At 36.0% G+C, this 18,776-nt stretch overlaps 3 protein-coding genes across 3 annotated transcripts; 2 read left to right on the top strand and 1 right to left on the bottom strand.

Annotated features, from left to right (window-relative positions):
- The first annotated feature begins 1,253 nt into the window (after positions 1-1,253).
- Positions 1,254-6,589, top strand: LOC111333640 (EF-hand domain-containing protein 1). The gene is made up of 9 exons (XM_022939264.2): positions 1,254-1,412; positions 1,493-1,851; positions 2,528-2,678; positions 3,673-3,885; positions 4,012-4,141; positions 4,423-4,643; positions 5,048-5,188; positions 5,656-6,095; positions 6,211-6,589. The coding sequence occupies exons 1-9, from the start codon at positions 1,368-1,370 to the stop codon at positions 6,224-6,226; spliced, it is 1,716 nt and encodes a 571-aa protein (XP_022794999.1). The 5' UTR covers positions 1,254-1,367; the 3' UTR covers positions 6,227-6,589.
- LOC111333641 (large ribosomal subunit protein mL53-like) lies at positions 6,279-10,235 on the bottom strand. The gene is made up of 3 exons (XM_022939265.2): positions 10,079-10,235; positions 7,528-7,640; positions 6,279-6,984 (listed from the first exon to the last, which is right to left on the bottom strand). Exons 1-3 carry the CDS (start codon positions 10,165-10,167, stop codon positions 6,884-6,886), a joined length of 303 nt encoding a protein of 100 aa, XP_022795000.2. The 5' UTR covers positions 10,168-10,235; the 3' UTR covers positions 6,279-6,883.
- A 35-nt stretch (positions 10,236-10,270) lies between these two features.
- On the top strand, positions 10,271-18,528 carry LOC111333627 (dual specificity protein kinase CLK2-like). The gene is made up of 13 exons (XM_088747044.1): positions 10,271-10,595; positions 11,568-11,670; positions 12,027-12,087; positions 12,417-12,470; positions 12,586-12,651; positions 13,136-13,226; positions 14,318-14,393; positions 15,017-15,111; positions 15,266-15,395; positions 15,678-15,760; positions 16,421-16,500; positions 17,408-17,498; positions 17,721-18,528. Exons 1-13 carry the CDS (start codon positions 10,332-10,334, stop codon positions 17,895-17,897), a joined length of 1,371 nt encoding a protein of 456 aa, XP_088603170.1. The 5' UTR covers positions 10,271-10,331; the 3' UTR covers positions 17,898-18,528.
- Positions 18,529-18,776: the final 248 nt, after the last annotated feature.

Here is an 18,776-nt window from a genome sequence, read left to right as displayed (position 1 = left end):
TAGACCCACACCCTTTCTACGCCTTGTGACGTCATCACTTTTAACCCTGAAGCACGACTTTGAGTACATACTTGAACAGGTTGAAAATACAGTAAAAACCCACAAGTAAGAACCATAAAAATTAAGAACCTGTTAGCCTAAAATTTGCCATTTACACCCCCTATAAACAAGAACCTATTTAGCCTAAGAAAATTAAAATAGGTTCTTGTTTTCTAAAATCATACAGTACATTACATTTAAAGAAGGACCATAAATTTATAGAAATTTTGGGCTCTGTTTACCCGTTTTTAATATTTGTTTTTTAAATGTTATAGTTAAAAGTTTAGTACAGGTATGCAAAGCATATAATTAGATGTAAATAAACAAATTTATAATATTTCCCTTTTAGTGGGGGGGAGTGGGGTAGGGGTGGTGTGGTGAACAAAATTAAAATATAGGACAATTACCAACTTGTTACGCAGGTGTGTTTTGAACCTGTTTTGAGAACTTAAATAGCCTAAAATTCTGTTAAGTCCCATATATAAGAACCTGTTTAGGCTAACTCCTAAAAATGTACGTTCTTACTTGCGAGTTTTTACTGTATCTTATAAACGATACCAGAATGAGCGCAATTGAGTGAAAGAGATTGGAGAAATAGCCAAAAAACCATGTAACTTTGACCTGAAAATCTGCACGAAAATCTTGTTCCATTACCCACCTACCTTTCTGAGCATGTGGTTTGAAAATAATGAGTAGTTTCCTAAAAAATCTCTACACCAAAATGAAGCCTACTAAATTTCCAGCAAGTGAGGAGAACCTTCAGGCAAGGAGAGGGGAAAAAAAGGGCAGGAGAAAGAGAGAAAAATAAGTCGTAACTCGAAATTTTGCTGTCTGCGCCTGCCCGAGATTTTCAGGCCGCCATTTTGCATTTGGATCGAAAGGCCGTCGAGTGTACGAGCTGTCAATGGGTTTGTGGTAAGTTTGAGCTTTTAAAACCACAACAGTGACCCCAAATCTGCTCGACTAGCTTCAAAACACAGTTTTTCACAAAAGCTGCGGCTATTAAAGGGTTAAACAACCAAGCTTCTCTGCTGAAAGATATAAAAAACTACAATGACGACGAAGGAGAAGACTTCACACTCTAAAGAAAAACGCGTGCCGACTTTTCTACTCGCTTGCATCAATCTTAGGAGGACTATTACTAGTTTCCAGTCTTCTCCATAATCTTCTATCCCATGAGTCTGGTGGAGAGAAGTGTACTCCAAACAGAAACCATGGTAACAGGCGCTAACATATAGCAACAGCAGCAGCCATGTTTGTTAGTGATACTATTTGAATCTTCGAGCGAAGTATTCTACGGAAAATTGAGCGATAACTTTTAAAACAATATGGCTCTTCCATTCCTCCCTGGTAATTCTTTTAGAGATCCGACGGTAAGTGGGGAGTAAACGCAGTGTTTTCCTTTAGATTAATTACTGTAGTAATGTACAAACCAATGCTACCTCACTTGCAGAAAACAAAATTTCATCGACCTCAGACTCTTGGATGGAAGAATGGCTACTCTTTACCAACAGCGCCCGAAATTGGTATCGGTGGAGACCCGATTCCTGTGAATAAACTAAATCAAGAGGAGCTCGATGAACTGGCTAATCTTAAACCTTCTCTTACGTATGGACAAAAAGTTCAGGCACCACCAGAAGATTTTGTTCCTGCCCATGTTGCATTTGATAAGAAAGTTTTGCTCTTTTTTGGATATTTTAAGCAAACTGTCCGCGAGTCTTCCGGTGAATATTACAGAGTTCGTCCAGTGAAAGTTTATTATTATCTTGAAGACGACTCGATTGCGGTTGTTGAGCCCGTAGTGAACAACAGGTAAGCCTAGTGATAAGTCCTTTTATTGGTGTCTGGATTACTTTAATAAAGGAAAGTCAGCTTTCTACAGTCAAAATATATGTCCAGTCTAGTATCAAGGCCTTTTTGTTCGTTTGTAGCTTTCACCCAGCAAAATGGCCTCCCTGATATGATTTCCACAGTGTTGACTATACGTGTGCATAATTAGTCAGGAGAATATATTTCATACAATTGAATGGTGTAGGGGATTAATGGACACATGCTGCAGCATTTATTTGTTTAATCACATTACTATCGCAACTGGTCTATATTTGATCTTAGAGGAACTCTGCTGTTTCATTTTCTCTGTGACTTTTGAAGGAAACATTCCTCTATCCAGATATTTGCGACTACTTGTGCGATTAGGGTCACACTCTATAGGAAGCTAAAATTAAGCTTTAGAAAAATCCTTTGGCATGCACTGGGGCAACATACTTTCACAGAGAGTTACCAGCACACGTCAAGGATGATGATCATTACAAAAGACTTCTTTGTATTTTCAGCTGCAAATTTAAAACCTTTTGAGGTTTGCCCAGTTTGGTAATCAAACTATAATTGTTACTTGAAATTGTTCCAGAGAGGGTTAATAGTCACACTTCCTTATGTAGTAATTGCATCATATGTATATAATATAATGAGAACTGAATTTTATTTTCAGTGGAATTCCTCAGGGAAAACTCATTAAGCGCCAACGGTTACCAAAAAATGACCTTGGTGAATACTGGCATTGGAAAGATCTTAACCTTGGGATAAATGTCACATTTTATGGAAAAGTCTTCCATCTTTATGACTGTGATGCCTGGACACAGGTAAAAAGCTTGGACTACATTTTATTACACTCTTTTTACTCTTTTAACAAACCAAAATGATATCCTGTCTAAGTATTAAAATTTGGGTTCTATTTATACGTTCATGTAGTGCGGTGAATTATTCTTTAAACCTTTAAGCCTTTTAACCTAAGAGTGCTTAGAATAGCAATGTATAAACATTAGTGTTATTATTAAGAGTGACACATCTAATTTCTCTTCACAATATTAATGTCACCTCTGAATCACACATTAAGGTTGCAAAAATAGAGGAAATGATCACCAACTAAAGAAGCTCTTGATTGTTAAACAAATTCTCCTTATCAGCACCTTGGGAAATGTATCCAGAACAGTATGGAGAATATGCAAACTGATGTTAGGGTGTAAAGGGTTACCAGTAAGTTGTTTTCCAATAGAGCTGAGGTCAACCCAACTAAAACTTTGACAAAAGGCTGATAGTTTCGAAAGAAACTGTTTGGGGCTTCGTCGGTGGGAGTAACAAAATAATTTGGATATATCAACAAAGTTGAAGTGGTAAATTGGCCACCGTAACGATTACAAAAGATGACGTTTTGAGCGTTAGCCCTTCGTCGGAGCGAATAGAGGAATTGTGGGTTGTGTGTGCTTTTAAAGGCAGAGAATGGAGCTACTTTATTGGTGGGAACATGGCAACAAGAAAAACAAGAATAAATTAGTGGAATGAAAAAACTTTGACATATAACAATAAATTGTAACTTATTTCAACTATGGATTAGGTATAAAGTTAATGATTACAGGTGAGCAGAAGTTATTTAAACAAACAGTAAAAGAAGACTTAAAAATAAGAATTATTTCACATATTCAATTTCAGAAATTGCTTGTTTACAACCAAGAATCAAAGTCATCACTCTTACTTTGTTTATTTTTATTTTCTTGGAATGATCAACTGAAATGAAGGCAACCTCAGCTTGATTATCCAATTCATTTTTATTTTAATTTCCTTGTTCTCCTGGTGTAGGAATACATGGCCAGCGAAGGAATAGAACTGAACCAGCCTGAATTACCTGAAACTGATCCCTATACTGAATCACGTATACAGCCACTGCGAAGCTACAAGACTCCATCTTCATTTGACAAACTGAAACAGTTCTTGGAGTTGGATCGCAAAGTGCTAAGATTTTACTGTGTCTGGGATGACAGAGATAGTATGTTTGGAGAAATGCGGCCTTGTGTGAGTAACAGTTTCTCTTTGATGGATTAGCTCCACCTAGATCTTCCAAAGATTGGAAGATGCATGTAATTTTCAATAATTCATGCATTGTTGCTTGACTAACAACTGCGTCTCCTTTTTTCATAGATCATACATTACTATCTTGTGGATGACACAGTTGAGATCAGAGAAGTGCATGCTGCAAATGATGGAAGAGATCCATTCCCTGTACTTGTTTGCCGACAAAAACTTCCAAAAAACAGAAGTAATGTAGAATGTAAGTTCATTTCCATGATCTGTTAGATAAAAACCTTTTTTTGGAACTTTACGTACATTCAATTCTGAAATTGTATCCAGGGCACTAGCAGAACTTCCTTGTTAGTTTAGTTATGTTATAATTTTTGTTGGGGCAAGGGGGTTGAATAATTTTAATACTTTGTAAATTAAGGAAGATGTACTAATTTAAAGTGGGGTACATTCTTAAAGCTGGAGGCTTTAGCCTGGTGCAAGCATATAGGGTAATTTTTATCTTTAAAAATTTTTTATTTTTTTCAACAGCTTCATTTCCTTCATGTGTTCTGGAGTTGTCTGATCATGAAATTAAAGACTGGTTCAGTCCAAAAGACTTCATGGTGGGACAAACTCTTTTTATCCTGGGAAGGAGATTGTTATTGCATGACTGTGATGAATTCACAAAGAATTACTACAGAAAAAAATTTGGCATCACTGATTTCACTTCAGTTGACGTGAAGGGACTACCTCGAGAGCCTTTACCAAAGGTAATTACTTACTTATTTTCAGTAGGTCTGTAAGCTCACTGAACATCAGATATGTATAGAATAAAGGCTGACAGTTTCGAAAGAAACTGTTTGGGGCTGTGTCGGTGGGGGTAATGAAATAATTTGGATATATCAACAAAGTTGAAATGGTAAATTGGCCACCATAACGATTACAAAAGCTGACATTTTGAGCGTTAGCCCTATGTCTATTCACTCCGACGAAGGGCTAATGCTTGAAATGTCAGCTTTTGTAATCGTTACAGTGGCCAATTTACCATTTCAACTTTTTTGATATATCCAAATTATTATGTATAGAATACTTCTGTATGGTAATAATGTTTACAAGCGTTCATGTATTTTTGTGAACCAGTTAACATGTTTATTTTTTTCTTTGGTTGTGGTAGGATGTTCCACCTTATAATGGATTTGGATCACTTGAAGACAGTTTACAGTCATGCCTGTCACTTGTACCTCAGCCTCCTAAGAAAGATTTCATCAAGATGCTGGAAAATGATCATAAAGTGCTGCGATATGCTGCAACAATGGTAACTTGCCTTTCAGAGTATTCAAAGTTGTCTTCCCCAAGCCTTCAGCACATCTAATAAATTTTCCTCCTTAGTGGTTTAGAGACTTTACATACCCACATACATACATACCTAACATGTAATCTTTATTTATACACTTAGCTGAAGCTAGTTTACTGGTTTTCCATAAAATAATATTTAATGGTGAACTGATCTTCCTGTCATTAATTTATGACCGCTATTGAAACACTCTGCAACCCGCAGCAAGCACTTTTTCACAGCCATGATTTCCCCTAGTCTGTTTATATATAAACTAAGTTAAAATATCTGGAATACTATAAAAATTTAAGTAACTAAAATGTAATGTTCCTCACTTGTTTGTTAAATTCTCTGCCAATTCTCTGCCATTGAGACTTTAACAACAAACCACTAAATTATTTTAGTTGCTTTCATAAAACTTGCTTACTATAATACATTTTTATCCTCAGGAAAGCTTCAGGCCTGAAGATAAGAACAGACGTTTTATCATTTACTATCGCTTGGCAGATGACATGTTGACAATCTATGAACCCCCCATCAGAAATGCTGGTATAATTGGTGGAAAATTCCTGGAACGAACCCATGCTACCAAACCAGGCTCATCTGTCGATAATCCTGAGTTCTACACCCCTGCTGACTTTCAGATTGGAGCTTTGATACAGATCTTCAAGCACCGTTTCAGAATAACTGATGCTGATGAGTATGTATTAAAATATCTAGAATCACATGCTCTGATGTATCCAATTGAGACCATCAATTCCATCAGAGAAAAGCATGGCAGACCACCCACAACCACAGAGGAGCTACTAGCATCTGTTCCACAGCGAGATACTGACCCAAACTTACAGAAAAGACAACCAACTGGAATAAATACAGAGTATCAAAGAAGGTATTTACAATACTGGTTTGCAGCTTTTTGTTATTGTATATGTGAAGTTTGAGTGACTTAATGGACAGAAAAAAATGTCAACGTTCTAACATTGCTTCACTCTTATTCTTCTTAGATTTTGTGAGGGATGAACATTTAAAGTTAGCATAATACAAGATGGAAAACATCAAGACCACTTTGGAGTTAAATCGTGTAAATTTTAAATTTATTTGTATCATTTATTTTCTACATCAGAATTTGAGCAAACCAACTTAAAACAGAACAAATAGACAGTCATGATCAAACATATTGTACTACACATTTTAGTTCTTTGAACTGATATCTTTTTAAAAGTAAAATTCAGAAAAAGTTTGTAATTGTTATCTTGACACTAGATGTTGTGAGAAACTTGTACAATAGGCTGTAAGTATTGTAACAAACTTAACAAACTATGCCAAGGGATTGACTGCACTTAATAGGTTGAATAAAGACATTGTCTGTTTTCAAGTTGAGAACAGCTCATTTTCTTGCTTCAGATTCTTGTCAACACACCACAGCTCAGTTTTATAACTGGCTGATGTTTGTAAAATAGGTTCACTCCCCTTTCTCAAAAGGGAGAACAGAGACCAGCGAGGTGGAAATTAAGCCTAGCCACAATTCTATTTAACAAAAAGTATATCATAAAGAACATACATATCAAAGCTCTTGCACATGAAACTATTGTTATCGTGATTCCTTCCAAAGTAACTGTGGCATTTTGTCTCTGAACATCCGTCATCCTGGTTGTACTTGGCCTGGTGACAAAGGATTCATTCGCCCACATCCTTCTCTTTGCATTTGTTGTTAAATGTTGCAATCATGTCCATCAATTTCATGTTGCTGGTTTTGATTGATAGAGTATCTTTGTCATCTATTAAAAAAAGGAAAAATACTTAGGTGCAAGGTACTGATTATGTACAACCTATCTGAAGTTATTGATTAAACTTCTTATTGTGCAGATATTCGATTTTGCAGCAAACACACGAGATTCATTACATTACAGTTATTATAGGTGAAACTGCATCAAGCCACTCTTAGAAAGTATAACCCTCACTTACCTGTCCCAAAAATCACTCTGCAATTGTTGTTTACGGAGAACAACATATCAATTAACTAATTCAGTGGAATACAAAGTATTCTGGAAGTTTCCTTTTTTTAATGAGCTTATCAAATAATGACCTTAAGCTTCACTGGGGAGTACAAAGGACTATCCCCATCAAGTTTGGAATTTCATGGAAAAAGTTATTAAGTTTTTGAGGGTCTCAACAAATTTCCTTCAAACATCACTATGAATAACACTAATTTTAACTGACCACCCAATGTGCTGACGTAACTAGAAAGAAAATTTTAAAAACAGTAGATATCAGCAAAGACTTCTGCCAAAGATATGGGGAAAGTAAGAAATTCTACTCACTAAAGACAATATCCACAACAGGTTCTGATCCATCATTCTTGAAATTTGATATGACCTGGCATTTAGGATTGGAGTCTATCATTCTTCTACATGAAACTCTTAAAAGGAAGTCTCTAAAAATAAAAGAAGCAGTCAAGTGTGCTACTGATAAAGGCTGATAGTTTCGAAAGAAACTGTTTGGGGCTGTGTTGGTGGGGGTAACAAAATAATTTGGATGTATCAACAAAGTTGAAATGGTAAATTGGCCACCATAATGATTACAAAAGCTGATGTTTCGAGCATTAGCTCCGACGAAGGGCTAACGCTTGAAACGTCAGCTTTTGTAATCGTTACGGTGGCCAATTTACCGTTTCAACTTTGTTGATATATCCAAATTATTGTGTTACTGATAGGCTGGTAGTTTTTTTTGAGGCAAGCCAGCTACAAAAGAATGACCTGTGCAGTTATTCACACCTTTATTAAGAGTTAAAAAAAAACACATAATACCCAAAAATATGCCAAAAATATCCCTTTCGTATATTTCTTTTTTCAACCATCACGGTGTACCTGAAGAATATCACTAAGTTTCTGTTGATTGGAATGAAGCAGCAGCTTGCTAAAGTCAATGTAGATCATGTGAAAGTCAGTAATGCAGGTATAGTCCCACACTCACCAGTCAAAAATCTCAGAGCGTGGTTACATTTGAATCTGTCTATGATAGAGCATATTACTAAGGCTAGTTCCGCGGCGCTTTTTCATTTATATAACATTCGTAGAATTAGAAAATATCTTTCCAGGGAAAACACAGAAACCCCGATTCATGCTTTTGTATCTAGCAGAATTGATTATTGTAACAGTCTACTGTATGGAGTGCCTAACTGCCACCTACATAATTGGTTATATCAACTAAGTTGATATTGTAAATTGGCCACTGTAATGAATAAAAAAGCTGACGTTTCGAGCGTTAGCCCTTCGTCAGAGCGAATGGAAGAATTGTGGGTTGTATGTGGTTTTATATGCAGAAAGCGGAGCTGTGCCATTGGTGGGAACATGGCAACAAGAAAAACAAGAATAAATTAGAGGAATGAAAAGTGTTCGTTGATACCTGTGGGATTAAGAGTGCCGATTTGAAAGATTAACTATTGTTCAAGAGTTTTGTGGCTTTCTGTGTTGCCTAAATGTAAGGAAAGACTGCAGATTGCCATATTTGGCAATTTCATTCCACTAATTTATTTGTGTTTTTCTTGTTGCCACATTCCCACCAATGGCATAGCTCCGCTTTCTGCATATAAAACCATATACAACCCACAATTCCTCCATTCGCTCTGACGAAGGGCTAACGCTTGACACGTCAGCTTTTTTATTTGTTACGGTGGCCAATTTACAATTTCAACTTAGTTGATATAACCAATTATCTTGTGACCCCCACCAACGCAGCACCACGGTTTCTTTAGAAACTTTCAGCCCTTATTCATTTGCCACCTACATAAGTTGCAACAGGTACAAAATGCAGTCGTGCACCTTATATTTGAAGAAAGTAAATACTGCCACGTAACACCGCTTCTGAAATCATTGCACTGGCTGCCAGTCAAATATAGAATCATCTTTAAAGTGCTTTTAATTACTTTTAAAGCTATCCATGGTCTGGTGCCTGTCTATATTAGCAAATTAATCTCAATTAGAGATTATCATCAAGTAGATATTGCCTGCGTTCAATGAACTCCTTGACGTTATACTATCCTACATTGAAGTCTCGCAAGACTCTCGGAGACCGGTCATTCTTAGTGGCCACCCCCAAATTATGGAACAAGCTTTCAAGTGATATCAGGGACCTAAATTCAGTTAATTAATTCAAGACGGCAATCAAGACTTATCTTTTTAGACTAGCCTTTTTATGGTGTTAGATGTGATGCTTTTTTGCTATATTTAACAATTATTCGCCAAAGGTGAGGTGAATATCGTCGAATAATCCCCGAGATGAAGTCGAAGGGATTATTCGACAATATTCAACGAACCTGAGGTGAATAATTGTTTTAGTATAATTTCAGAGCTGAACAACAGAGAAATTTCTAAAATCATAACATTTTAGTAACATTTATTAACATTTTATTTTAACATTTTATATAAACCGCGTGGAGCGGTTTATATAGCGTCATATAAGGAACTGCTCGACAAATCAGATTGCTGGAAACTCTTTGCTCAGCTCTGAAATTATACTAAATATATATATAAAATTATTTTATATTTTTTACTTGTATTTATATCATTTAAATTTACATTTACATTTGTATTTTTATATATTTGTATTAAGATCATATACTGTAATGCACAATTGAAAATTTATATTGATAATTGCCCAATAGAAATTAATAAAATTATTATTATTATTATTATTATTATTATTATTATCACGTGGAAGGAAATCTTCACAAATTTAAAATTAAATTCTTTACATCAGTTTTAAAACGTTAAGACGGTTCAAATGCTTGCGTAATCTCTTAGTTGTGTTAGTAATGTACTCAATATTACATACAAATTGTAGAAATAACTTGTGTCGAAAGGGTTTACTCACCTTGCTGTCGCCGTTTTTGAGTCAAAAGGACAGAACGAAACAGTTACTCTGGCAACATGTTTTAATGAAGCACCTCTGATGGCCGCCATTTTGAATTGACTTGGTCCCCAGGCCCTCTCCTTAATTTGAACAAGTCCTGACAGTCACAGGTCAATGCCATTATGACATCATTAAAAACCTGCTTGTCCGGTTTTACGAGTACCAGTTTGTGCGCCATCTTTTGGTAGTCTCTGTGTCAGTTGCAAAGAGTAAAATGCCAAGAAACGGTCGAAGAAAACGTTCTCTTAGCTCTGGAGGAGATAGTTTAGTTTCATATTACTCTAAACATCGATGCCTGGACAGAGAATGTAGCCCTGTGTCTGAAACTCGCCATTTGAAACGTGGCAGCTCATCGATTCATAGCCGAGAGCGGAGGCACAATCGTCAATTGTCAAGAAATCGAAGCCGCAGCACACGACGGAGTGACCGAAAGACAAGACGCCACAAACATCGGAATGATCCTCCTGATAGTCACGCGGTAAGAAGCCACGTTAGTGTTTTTTGCTTTTTTCGGTATGATTAACCAATGTGTTATGCCGTTTTACAAAAGTCTTCCAACAGTCTTCGTCTTAATTAAGCAATTTAATAGCCCCCGATGGAAAAAGAAATACTATTCCTCATCAAGACTTTGGAACTATTTGTAGATCGTTATTTATTACAAGTAACAAACCTACTTATAACATTCATTCAACAAAAAAAATTACTTTGCTGCATCGAACCAAAGGAACACAGGCTTAAATAAAGTCTATTTTCAATGAATTGCTACTATCTTGTAGATTTCTCTTGTTATAAATTCTTCTCACGCGACATGTGCTCTGCGACAAACAGTGAATGGTCTTTTGACGTGTTTGACGTCCATTTTGCTGCCTTTTACTCGTGTTTTTTAACCTTCTCCAAGTTACTTCGCCTGATAAGGAGTACTTTTTGAACGAATCTACCCATCAGATGATGAAATATTCATCCTTTTCGGTAGAAATGAGTTGTTTAAAGCCATTCAAAGATCGTGGTTAAAAATTATTCTGCACATCACTGGGACAACAGTAGCATGTGAAAATGTAGCTTTAATGCAGACCCCATTTATACATCCATGGCTGTCATCTAATAACTTTTTGTGTAAATGAAGTACACTTGAAGAAATAAGTTACCTTAAACAGGACATTTGTTCATGGAAGTGTGGAAAACTCACTGTTGTGAAAAAGTTTAACTTTCATGAGTGATAATGGATATTCCATAAAAGATAGATGCTTTTCCTTCCAAATAAACTTATGTGTTTGCTGTGTGTGTATATTTTGCTATTTTCTATATGTTTGAAAATCGGGTGGAACTCCGGATGTGATCATGCTGATGCAAATTATGATGTCGGAATGAATAACGCCCATGCCCTCCTGTGAAATATGTCTATGAATGATTGAATTGCACGTGTGAAATGGACGCTGCACCTGTTGCACAGAAGCCATCATGCGTGGATGATCCGAGCAGATGCTTTTCAAGTATCAAGGATGATGACGATGGTCACCTGATATATCACCAGGGCGACATGCTGCACTCCAGATGTACTAATTTTCTTGTTTCATTCAGTAACTGGTAGATACATGTTACTAAATTATACATCCTTAGCCTTGGAACTTGTTCTCACCTTGTGTAAATGAGTGGCTGGTAATTTTACTGTACTACTGGCCGCAGTATTCATGTTTGCATAGTGAAATGTTAATCTCTGTTCTCTCATATTAAATCCAATGCCTATCGTAGTTGGGCTTCAACATGTTGCATTTCTAAAGGACTTAATGCTGCAGTATTTTTTTCAATTTTAATTTGCTTTGATACTCTATTCACATGGAGAAGATCAATGTGGAAGTGCTTTTTTTTTTTTTTTTTTTTCAATGTTTGACTTCATTGTTTGTTTTTTCAGATGTGATTAACACACTGTTAGGCGAGGGAACATTTGGTAAAGTCCTGGATTGTTATGACAGGTTGGTATCCTGTTTCACTAGAGATATAAATCGTAGAGTAATTTTCCTCAGCTTTGTTTCTGTCAAACCAAAAGAACATTAATTTTTTTTGGTATTGTTTCTCTATTGAGAGGAAGCTTGGAAAAACCTCAATCTGATTCTAATGAAAAATATTTTCCCTCTTTGTAGTCATGATATTCTTTCTGATGAGTTTGAAAGTAATATTCCAGTTTCATTTGTCAGACATTAGCTCCTTATTTGAGTCGATTCACTCAGACAATCACACTACACTTTCACATGTTACCCTTAGGTTCAAACCATTTACTGTAAAACTAATTTTATATTGATAGGAAAAGCAATACATATGTTGCTGTGAAAGTCATCAAGAATGTTGAAAAGTACAGGTGTGTGATTACTAATTCTTTTGAATGCTTTGCACAAATTTTGGCAAGGTTTGTCATGAAATTACTTTTCAACTCCAATTTAATTGGAGCATTGTGTCAAAAAATTATTTCTCAGGGAAGCTGCAAAACTAGAAATCAAGGTACTGGAAAAGATCCAGCAGAGAGATAGAAGTGGAAGAAGGTGCAGATGTTTAACTCTGTTTTGTTTCAGTTTTTCCTTCTATTGCAATGTTTTATTGTGACCTTTTTAATGGGATTTTAAATCACTGTGTGGTATGGGTAACTTTGAATCTCAGAAAACCTTGAACACCAGAAACATAGAATGATGTTTTTTTTTATGGGGAAAAAGAGAAAAAATAAGCTGTGACAAAAAAACAAGCAACATCGATCACTCAGTGCTGTTGCAAGTATGTGCAGAACTTATTTGTGATTGGTCTGTATACAATTGGTACATCAGAATCCAATCAAAAGTCTCTGATTAATAGCAAGGTAAATTTTTCTCCTGATCAAGTAGCACTTAGAAATTGACAAAAAAAATAAGTAAAAATAGGTTTGATTTTCTTGCAATACAGTATACGATACTGTAGGTCACTCACTTAGCAATATGACCACCAAAGATACCTTGTTAAATAATTTTAACATGGTGGTCTTTTCATTTTTTCCAGTCTGTGTATTGTGCTGCTTGACTGGTTTAACCATCATGGCCACATGTGTCTTGTGTTTGAGAAGATGGGTCTGAGTGTGTTTGACTTTATGGTAATTGAGAAGCTTCTGTTGTTTCCCTCTTGGCCACATAATTTTGTTAATATAGTTTTGGTTAACAACTTTCTTGTCACATGGACATAATATATTTACCTTGCAGATGTGAATCTTCTTTGCTCAGTGATTAACCATCCAAACTACTGATTATTTAAAGTGCACCTAAACCCTAAAAATTTTTTTTGCTTAATTTTCATTATTTTTTGGAGTATTTCTGTGCAAAAATTTTTTAATTTGCTCAAATCCTTAATTTTCTATGCCCAGTCAAAATACAGAAATTGGCCGCCATCTTGCCCCACAATCGAGTTTAAAGAGGAATGGCTCTAGTGGGTAATGTGACGTAAAATCGAGAACACGAAAGTCTGCATCTCGCACATATTCACTTGTTTGGGAAGATTGTCGTCGATATTGCCCGAAATATGCCGACTAGGTGTGTTGTATAAAGAATGTATGAAGCGCGATACCCTCTTGCAAATTTTGCACGTTGCCACATCCTTCTACAACACACTTAGTCGGCATATTTTTGGACAATATCGACTACAACCTTCTCAAACAAGTGAAAATGTGCGAATTGCAGACTTTCGTGTTCTCAATTTGACGTCACATTACCCGTTAGAGCCATTCCTCTTTAAACTCGGTCGTGGAGCAAGATGGCGGCCGATTTTCTGTATTTTGACTAAGCACAGAAAATTGAAGATTTGAGCCAATAAAAAAATTTTTGCGCAGAAATACTCAAAAAAATAAGCTTATTTCATTAAGCGAAAAAAAATTTGGGGTTTAGGTGCACTTTAAGACATGTTTGACTGCTTTATTTCCTTATTCCATCCACATTAAGTTCTCAAAAAAAGCTTCCCTAGTTTAAATTTAATTTTCTTTGACATCCAAGAAACACAATTTTGGACCTTATGAATCTAATTCAATTTCTTGGTGTCAGAGAATTTGAAACTGAACTAAAAAGAGACGGATTCAACTTTTGTTTGTAGCACTTGAGCATGCTACTGTCACCAACAAAGAACCTTTGGCCTCAAGTTCTGACAATTTGTGAACTTACTTAAATTGTTACCCTCTGTTATTGTTTGTATTTATAGAAGGACAACAATTATGAACCGTATCCACTGGAACAAGTGAGAGATATCTCCTACCAACTTCTTGTTTCAGTAAAATGTGAGTATCAAAGGTATTGCAATTTAAATACTGGCCTCAATCCTGCCACCGCAATATACCTGATGCCTTGTACATACATTCATTATTTTTGTTCATTTTTGTTCTTGTTGGGGGGGGGGGGTTGGGTTAAAGATTCTTGCCTCTCAAGTAAATGAAAGGAGTTCCCTGGGATTCTACTCTTGGACCACCAACAACAAATTTAATGGTACATAAATTGCTTAGGAGAGCAAAAACTACAATTGTTTTTGCGTTCTAGTTGATACCTGTCAGTATTCCTTATTGTAGGTTTAGTGGGGGGGGGGGGAGGTCTGAACGTACAATGTATCTATATTTGGATAAATCATCAGTCGCAAGGGTCACTAAAATGAAAACCCAACAATTGTCTTTGTATATGTTCTTAGGATATCACCCTGCACATTGTTGTAACTTTTGAATCATTATGGACTTATTTGCATTGATTTGTCCAATCAGAATATGTGAACTTAAGAACCAAAGACTCTTTACAGTCAGGGATCTTCATATACACATGTAAACTACAGCACCATTGTTTTAGTTTAAAACGAATACAACTTTGTTGTTCACATGTTTACCAGTGATATTTATTTTTGATAATTGAATTCCAGTTCTCCATGATATGAAGCTGAGCCATACTGATCTGAAACCAGAGAATATGCTGTTTGTGAATTCTGACTGCAATGTTTCATACAATCCAAGACAGGTTGGTAAACAAACTTTTGTTATTTTCATGTCCTAGAATTAGGTTTGTGTGTATTTGGTTACTAGGAAATTCTGCCAAAGTTTCAGTGAACATTTTTTATTGTTACAACAGTCTTCTGTTATTCTGGAAATGATATTTATTGTTGACTTTGTAGAAACGAGATGAAAGAGAAGTTAAGAATTCTGACATGCGGCTGATTGACTTTGGATCAGCGACATTCGACCATGAACACCACAGTACTGTTGTTTCCACAAGACACTATCGTGCTCCTGAAGTCATTCTTGGTGAGCAATGTGATCAGAGTAAATGACCTCTAAGGGACTTTTCCTGAGCTGTGTTTTTTTGTGGTTTGCTCTTAGTTTTCCCTTTTAGTTCACAAGTAGGGTGAATTTTGAGAAAGTCAACTAACTTGCTTCACAAACCTGCACCCAGACAGACCTGTCGATATGCTTGCAGTAGAACTTGTTGAGGGCCTTGAGCAACATCCTCAGTTTTCTTTTGATTCAGTTAATTTCATCAACAAGTTGCTCCATTAAATGGTATTTTTCCTTATTACCCTTTATCAGAGCTTGGCTGGTCTTATCCATGTGATATGTGGAGTGTAGGTTGTATCATGTTTGAACTGTATACCGGCTTCACCCTCTTCCAGGTAACTTCTGTAATTAGCATGACATCTTCATTTAACAAACTACTTAATAGTAATAGTATTAGTAATCAAAGTTTAATGTCTTAACGTGGGGCATGGTTACCCATATTGCCCGAGCTAGGGGCTCATGTATGAAACGCAAGACAACAACCCACCCATCCCACCCCAGGGGAGGACATCCATCACACAGTAATCTCGTGCGTGGGAAATTAACGTCTCCCACCCCTAACCCTGCAGGAGACAGGACCTCCATTTATTCGTCCCTATCCAAGAAGACTAGAATATCCTAACCATTTCTTGATGTTATAGAAAGGAAGCATATTTTTCTCAATTATTTTAAGACCTTGAGTGTTGGTCCGGCCGGGGCTCGAACCCTCAACCTCCCGCACATCAGTCCAGTGCTCTATCCATTGAGCTAACCGGGAGGCAGTTACTACTTGGACTTTGCTGTTGATTTAAACAAAAAAGTGACTCCGTTTGTGACACTTGAAATTTTTTATTTGTCAGAGAAGAGTATAACAGAAAGATGACCCATGGTGATGTGAATTCAAATGTGGTCATAGCATATTTTTACTAATTGCTTCTCTAGAGTTAATTATTGTGAGAATTGTTGATGAAATTATATCATTTTATCTATGAAACTTGGGATTTGTTTGACTTTAGACTCATGAAAACAGAGAACATCTTGCGATGATGGAGAGAATATTGGGTCCTATGCCTTCACATATGACTAAAAAAACAAGGTGAGGACAACTGTGATGGCAACAGTAACTTTACAACAGTAACTTTACAATAGTAACTTTACAACAGTAACTTTACAACAGTAACTTTACAATAGTAACTTTACAATAGCAACTTTACAATAGTAACTTTACAATAGTAACTTACAACAGTAACTTTACAACAGTAACTTTACAATAGTAACTTTACAATAGTAACTTTACAACAGTAACTTTACAAATATAACTTCACAACAGTAACTTTACAACAGTAACTTTACAATAGTAACTTTACAACAGTAACTTTACAACAGTAACTTTACAACAGTAACTTTACAGCAGCAACTTTACAATAGTAACTTTACAATAGTAACTTAATAACAGTAACTTTACAACAGTAACTTTACAAATGTAACTTTACAACTGTAACTTTACAACAGTAACTTTACAACTGTAACTTTACAACAGTAACTTTACAACAGTAACGTTACAACAGTAACTTTATAACAGTAACTTTACAACAGTAACTTTACAATAGTAACTTTACAACAGTAACTTTACAACAGTAACTTTACAACAGTAACTTTACAACAGTAACTTTACAACAGTAACTTTACAATAGTAACTTTACAACAGTAACTTTACAACAGTAACTTTACAACAGTAACTTTACAACAGTAGCTTTACAATAGTAACTTTACAATAGTAACTTTACAACAGTAACTTTACAATAGTAACTTTACAACAGAAACTTTACAACAGTAACTTTACAACAGTAACTTTACAACAGTAACTTTATAACAGTAACTTAAACTATAACTCAGTAACACATAATTGCTAACATTGGGCCAACCAGTTGTTCATGGGATGAATTAATCTTCTGGTTTTCCTCTCTTGATCACGAAACATTTTATGGTTTTGTTTCGTTTAGAAAAACCAAGTACTTTTATAAAGGTAAACTAGACTGGGACGAAAGGAGCTCAGCTGGAAGATACGTGAGAGAGAACTGTAAGGCGCTCAAGGTGCGATACATGTTGTTCACTTGTTACTGATTAGTTAAAGGTTAAATTTGTCTGATCAAACATCTGAGGTGTAACTATTAGCAACAGACTTGGGCCTCTCTGACCCAGTTAGGAATAATAAGAAAACAAGTTGTATTGAGTTTGTTTAGCCAGGAGTTCACAGTGGAACTTGAAGCTGTTGAATATAATAAACACTTGCATTTCCCTTTTCATTTTCATCAGAAATATAAACGTGGAGACGGAGAGACGCACGAACTGTTCTTCAACCTCATCGAACATCTGTTAGAATACGAACCTGACCGCCGTTTGAGCGCCAAGGAAGCCATCTGTCATCCATTCTTTTATGGAATGATGATTCACACGTCAGCAAACAGACATTCGCATAGCAAGAGTAGATGACTATCAACACGGAAAAATACAAACACGCGGACATGCTTCGCTCGCACGTTATTCTATTACGCTCTGCTTTTTATTTTTCTCCTTTTCTCTTTTGCTACTTCAATGTAGCTGAAAACGTGTCGTTATCCAGAAAGTGGTTCAGTAATGAATAGCAGAATGAGGCGTCACTAGTACTGAGTTTGATGCCACTGTCTCTCCTCCCCTATGACAAATAATGACAAGGCAGAATTGTTAAATAAAAACATAGCAAAAGCTGTGTTCTTTTACACTTGACATGCACTATATACAGTACGGACATAATGACCCTAAATTATAAGATAGTAGCTTCGAAGAACTGTCAGCCAGTGTATTTGACAAGTCATAAGTGAATCTTATGACTTAACTCTAGTTTGCAACGTTTTTCTTTTCGTTCCTACGTGAAAATGAAAACTATTTCTTCCTCTGGCGGAGTATGACCAACAAAATGTCATTTTTATGTTGCCGAGCCGGATGTCCTGTCTTATTTTGGTCGCCATTACAGAGTACTTTATTCGGAATATTTTATGGGAGAGATATTGTGCCGTGTTGCATACGAGGTGCTTATAACTGTACATATGTTGACAAGAAAATAAATTATGACCGGTGAATTTTATTAAGCGTATGTTTTTGTTTGAATAATCCAGTATTTCGGTTGAGTTATTGTTTTTAACACATTCCTCTCGGTGAGTTTTCTTATTTTCCCTCTAGTCTCAAGTTATGTCTAGTGTCACGTGACTTTTGAAGACAAATCGCGAAAGTTTGTATATTAAGTCAACTTCCATGTCCGAACTTCGGCTTCGGTTTTCTTTTCATTAATAATTTCCCTCGGTCGTGAAGCGTTTCTTCGCTCGAAATTGACTT

This window comes from Stylophora pistillata, chromosome 2 (genome assembly GCF_964205215.1).
Source record: "Stylophora pistillata chromosome 2, jaStyPist1.2, whole genome shotgun sequence".
Taxonomy (NCBI): Eukaryota; Metazoa; Cnidaria; class Anthozoa; order Scleractinia; family Pocilloporidae; genus Stylophora; species Stylophora pistillata.
Note: the sequence above shows the minus strand (reverse complement) of the source record. Positions and strands in the feature narration are given on the sequence as shown.

Bases quoted from the DNA above. Each gene is read 5' to 3' on its own strand.
- LOC111333640 (XM_022939264.2), top strand. From the start codon at position 1,368: ATGGCTCTTCCATTCCTCCCTGGTAATTCTTTTAGAGATCCGACG. The intron at 4,142-4,422 runs GTAAGTTCATTT...TTTTTTCAACAG, and splicing joins AAACAGAAGTAATGTAGAAT to CTTCATTTCCTTCATGTGTT. The intron at 5,189-5,655 runs GTAACTTGCCTT...TTTTATCCTCAG, and splicing joins TGCGATATGCTGCAACAATG to GAAAGCTTCAGGCCTGAAGA.
- LOC111333641 (XM_022939265.2), bottom strand. From the start codon at position 10,167: ATGGCGGCCATCAGAGGTGCTTCATTAAAACATGTTGCCAGAGTAACT. The intron at 7,641-10,078 runs GTGAGTAAACCC...TTTTATTTTTAG, and splicing joins TCAAAAACGGCGACAGCAAG to AGACTTCCTTTTAAGAGTTT. The intron at 6,985-7,527 runs GTGAGTAGAATT...TTTTTTTAATAG, and splicing joins TGTTGTGGATATTGTCTTTA to ATGACAAAGATACTCTATCA.
- LOC111333627 (XM_088747044.1), top strand. From the start codon at position 10,332: ATGCCAAGAAACGGTCGAAGAAAACGTTCTCTTAGCTCTGGAGGAGAT. The intron at 13,227-14,317 runs GTAATTGAGAAG...TTGTATTTATAG, and splicing joins TGAGTGTGTTTGACTTTATG to AAGGACAACAATTATGAACC. The intron at 17,499-17,720 runs GTGCGATACATG...CATTTTCATCAG, and splicing joins AGAACTGTAAGGCGCTCAAG to AAATATAAACGTGGAGACGG.